The sequence below is a fragment of the Apium graveolens genome, chromosome 2, assembly GCF_009905375.1.
Source record: "Apium graveolens cultivar Ventura chromosome 2, ASM990537v1, whole genome shotgun sequence".
NCBI lineage: Eukaryota > Viridiplantae > Streptophyta > Magnoliopsida > Apiales > Apiaceae > Apium > Apium graveolens.
This window is the reverse complement of record NC_133648.1, coordinates 257,668,164-257,670,997: the sequence shown is the minus strand read 5'-3', so window position 1 is coordinate 257,670,997 and position 2,834 is coordinate 257,668,164. Positions and strand designations below refer to the sequence as shown.

At 39.6% G+C, this 2,834-nt stretch overlaps 1 protein-coding gene across 1 annotated transcript; it reads left to right on the top strand.

The window, feature by feature from the left end:
• The first annotated feature begins 867 nt into the window (after positions 1-867).
• On the top strand, positions 868-2,562 carry LOC141700166 (uncharacterized). Its single transcript, XM_074503986.1, has one exon. It carries the CDS (start codon positions 868-870, stop codon positions 2,560-2,562), a length of 1,695 nt encoding a protein of 564 aa, XP_074360087.1.
• The last annotated feature ends 272 nt before the right edge of the window (positions 2,563-2,834 follow it).

Sequence of the window (2,834 nt, the reverse complement as noted above, 5' to 3'; positions counted from 1 at the left end):
ATAGGTTATCCTATGAATATGGAGAAAGATTGGATTTCAAAAGAGAGGGATTCGTTGGAATATGAAGTCGGGGTTGAAAAGATTTTGATTTACGCCGAAGAAAATTGTAAAAATCCTAAAAAAATACCTTGCCCCTGCTGTAAATGTGTTAATTTCAAAAAAATTCCGGTCAAAGTAATAAGGGGTCATCTCTACGAGAATGGTTTTAGTCTTTGGTATATTGATTGGATTTGGCATAGATCCAAGACTGGTAGGTCGTCTGTTGGTAGCACAGTGCCTCCTCATGAAGAGGAGCAGAATGCAGATGCATTTAAATCAGCCTTTGAAGCTGCATCAGAAGCGGCTGCTGCATCGGAAGCGGCGGCTGCTGGTGCTTCACAAGCTGCTGTGGTTTATGAAGCAGCATATCGTAATCCGGGGGGTAAATCAGGGGGCGATGACTACGATAAAGACTCGCATGATTTTAAGAGGTTTGTGGCCGATGCTCAACAACCTTTATTTGAGGGCAGCGACTTCACAAAATTAGATTCGGTGTTAAAATTACATAACTGGAAAGCGAGATTCGGTGTGAGTGATAGCGCATTTAGCGATCTTCTCTCTACAGTTGGCTCATTCCTACCTCAGGATAATGCATTACCTGTTAACACATATGAAGCAAAGAAGACTCTTTCGAATTTAGGCCTCGAGTATACAAAATTCCACGCGTGTCCCAATGAATGTGTTCTATACAGGGGTGTAAATGAGACTGCTTCGGAGTATCCAGAGTGCAAGCTATCTCGCTGAAAGGTGGGTAAGGATGGTAGAGAAAAGTATAAAATCCCGGCAAAAGTTATGTGGTACTTTCCGATCATCCCGAGATTTAAATGGATGTTTAAATCTTCTTCGACAGCTGAGTTGTTGACATGGCATTCCAACCAAAGAATTCATGATGGCCAGATGCGCCACCCTGCCGACTCTCCTTCTTGGCGAAATATCGATTACAGGTGGCCTGCCTTCGGAAGTGAGCCAAGAAATCTTCCACTAGCTTTGCCGGCTGATGGTATTAACCCACATAACAATGGGCTGACTAATCGGTATTCTTGTTGGCCGGTAGTATTGGTAACATATAATCTTCCTCCGTGGTTATGTATGAAGAGGAAATTTATGATGTTAACTATATTGGTCTCCGGTCCACATGAACCAGGTAACAACCTTGATGTGTTCTTACAACCGTTAGTTGATGATTTGAAAAAGCTTTGGGAAGAAGGTGAACCGAATGTATACGATGCCTTCACAAAAACTTTTTTCACTTTAAGGGCGACTTTGTTATGGACGATTAACGATTTCCCGGCATATGGTAATTTGTCTGGCTGTGTCAACAAGGGTTATTTGGGTTGTCCAGTGTGTGGTGATGATACCGTTGCTAACTATTTACCTTATAGTAGGAAAATATGTTACCAAGGTCATCGTCAGTATTTGCCTAGGCATCATCCATACAGGAAGAAGAAGGCAGCCTTTAATGGTCAACAAGAGTTTGGACAGCCAAGGCAACCCCTTTCCGGACAAGAGGTGTTGGCACAACAAGAAAAAATTAAATTTTCTTATGGAAAGGAAGTAAAGAAGTCGAAGAAGGTGGACTGTGCTTGGAAGAAGAAGTCAGTATTTTTTGAGTTGGAATACTGGAAATTCCATCACGTTCGTCACTGCCTCGATATTATGCATATTGAGAAAAATGTGTGCGATAGTCTAGTTGGGACGTTACTGAATTTAAAACACAAGTCCAAAGATAGTGAGGCATCTCGGCTAGATATGATGGAAATGGGGGTTAGAACTGATTTAGCTCCAGAAGTAGGAGAAAAAAGAACTTATCTGCCTCCTTCTAGTTTTACTCTAACAAAAGCTGAAAAAAGAAAAGTGCTTAAATCACTCTCATCAATGAAGTTGCCATATGGGCATTCCTCAAACATCAGAAATTGTGTATCCATGGCGGATTTAAAGATATTTGGGATGAAGTCTCACGACTGCCATGTACTCCTTCAACAATTACTCCCGGTCGCAATTCGTTCTGTACTTCCGAAGAATGTTAGAGTTAGCATAATAAGACTCTGCTTCTCTTTCAACACTTTGTGCAACAAAATTGTTAACGTATCAAAACTTGATAAATTGCAAGCTGATGTGGTATTAACCTTATGTGAGCTCGAAAAAATATTTCCGCCTTCTTTTTTTGATATAATGATACATCTAATAGTACACCTGGTCAGGGAATTGCATTTATGTGGACCAGTTTTTAATAGATGGATGTATCCATTTGAGCGTTTTAATAAAGTGTTGAAATGTTACGTGCGAAACCGTTATTTTCCAGAAGGTTGTATAGCCGAAGCATATTTGAAAGAAGAATCTGTAGAATTTTGCGCTGAGTTTTCTAGAAATAGTTTGACAACTTCCGGACTTCCGAAGGACCAAGGCAAACTTTCTGGTCCATTATCGGCTACAACAGTTAAATCTGTTGAAGAGAAAGAACGAGATGAGGCGCATTTATACGTCCTCTTAAACAACAGTGAAGTGTTTCCATATGTTAAGTAAGTCACTTTTCTTTTTCTTTTATTGATTAATTTTGTATAAGCATTATTTTAGTTTGTAACCAAAAAATTTATGTATTTTCAAAGGATGCATAAGGAGTTGCTTGAAAAAATTTATGAAGGAAAAAAAAGACTATTCAGTGGATGATTGGGGAGCATAATAGGCTATTTGCTGATTGGTTTGAGAACAAAGTTATGACTGAATTGAACGAGAAAGTCGAAGGTGTTTCTGAAACGATAAGGTGGCTAGCAGGAAAACCATCATTTACTGTTTTG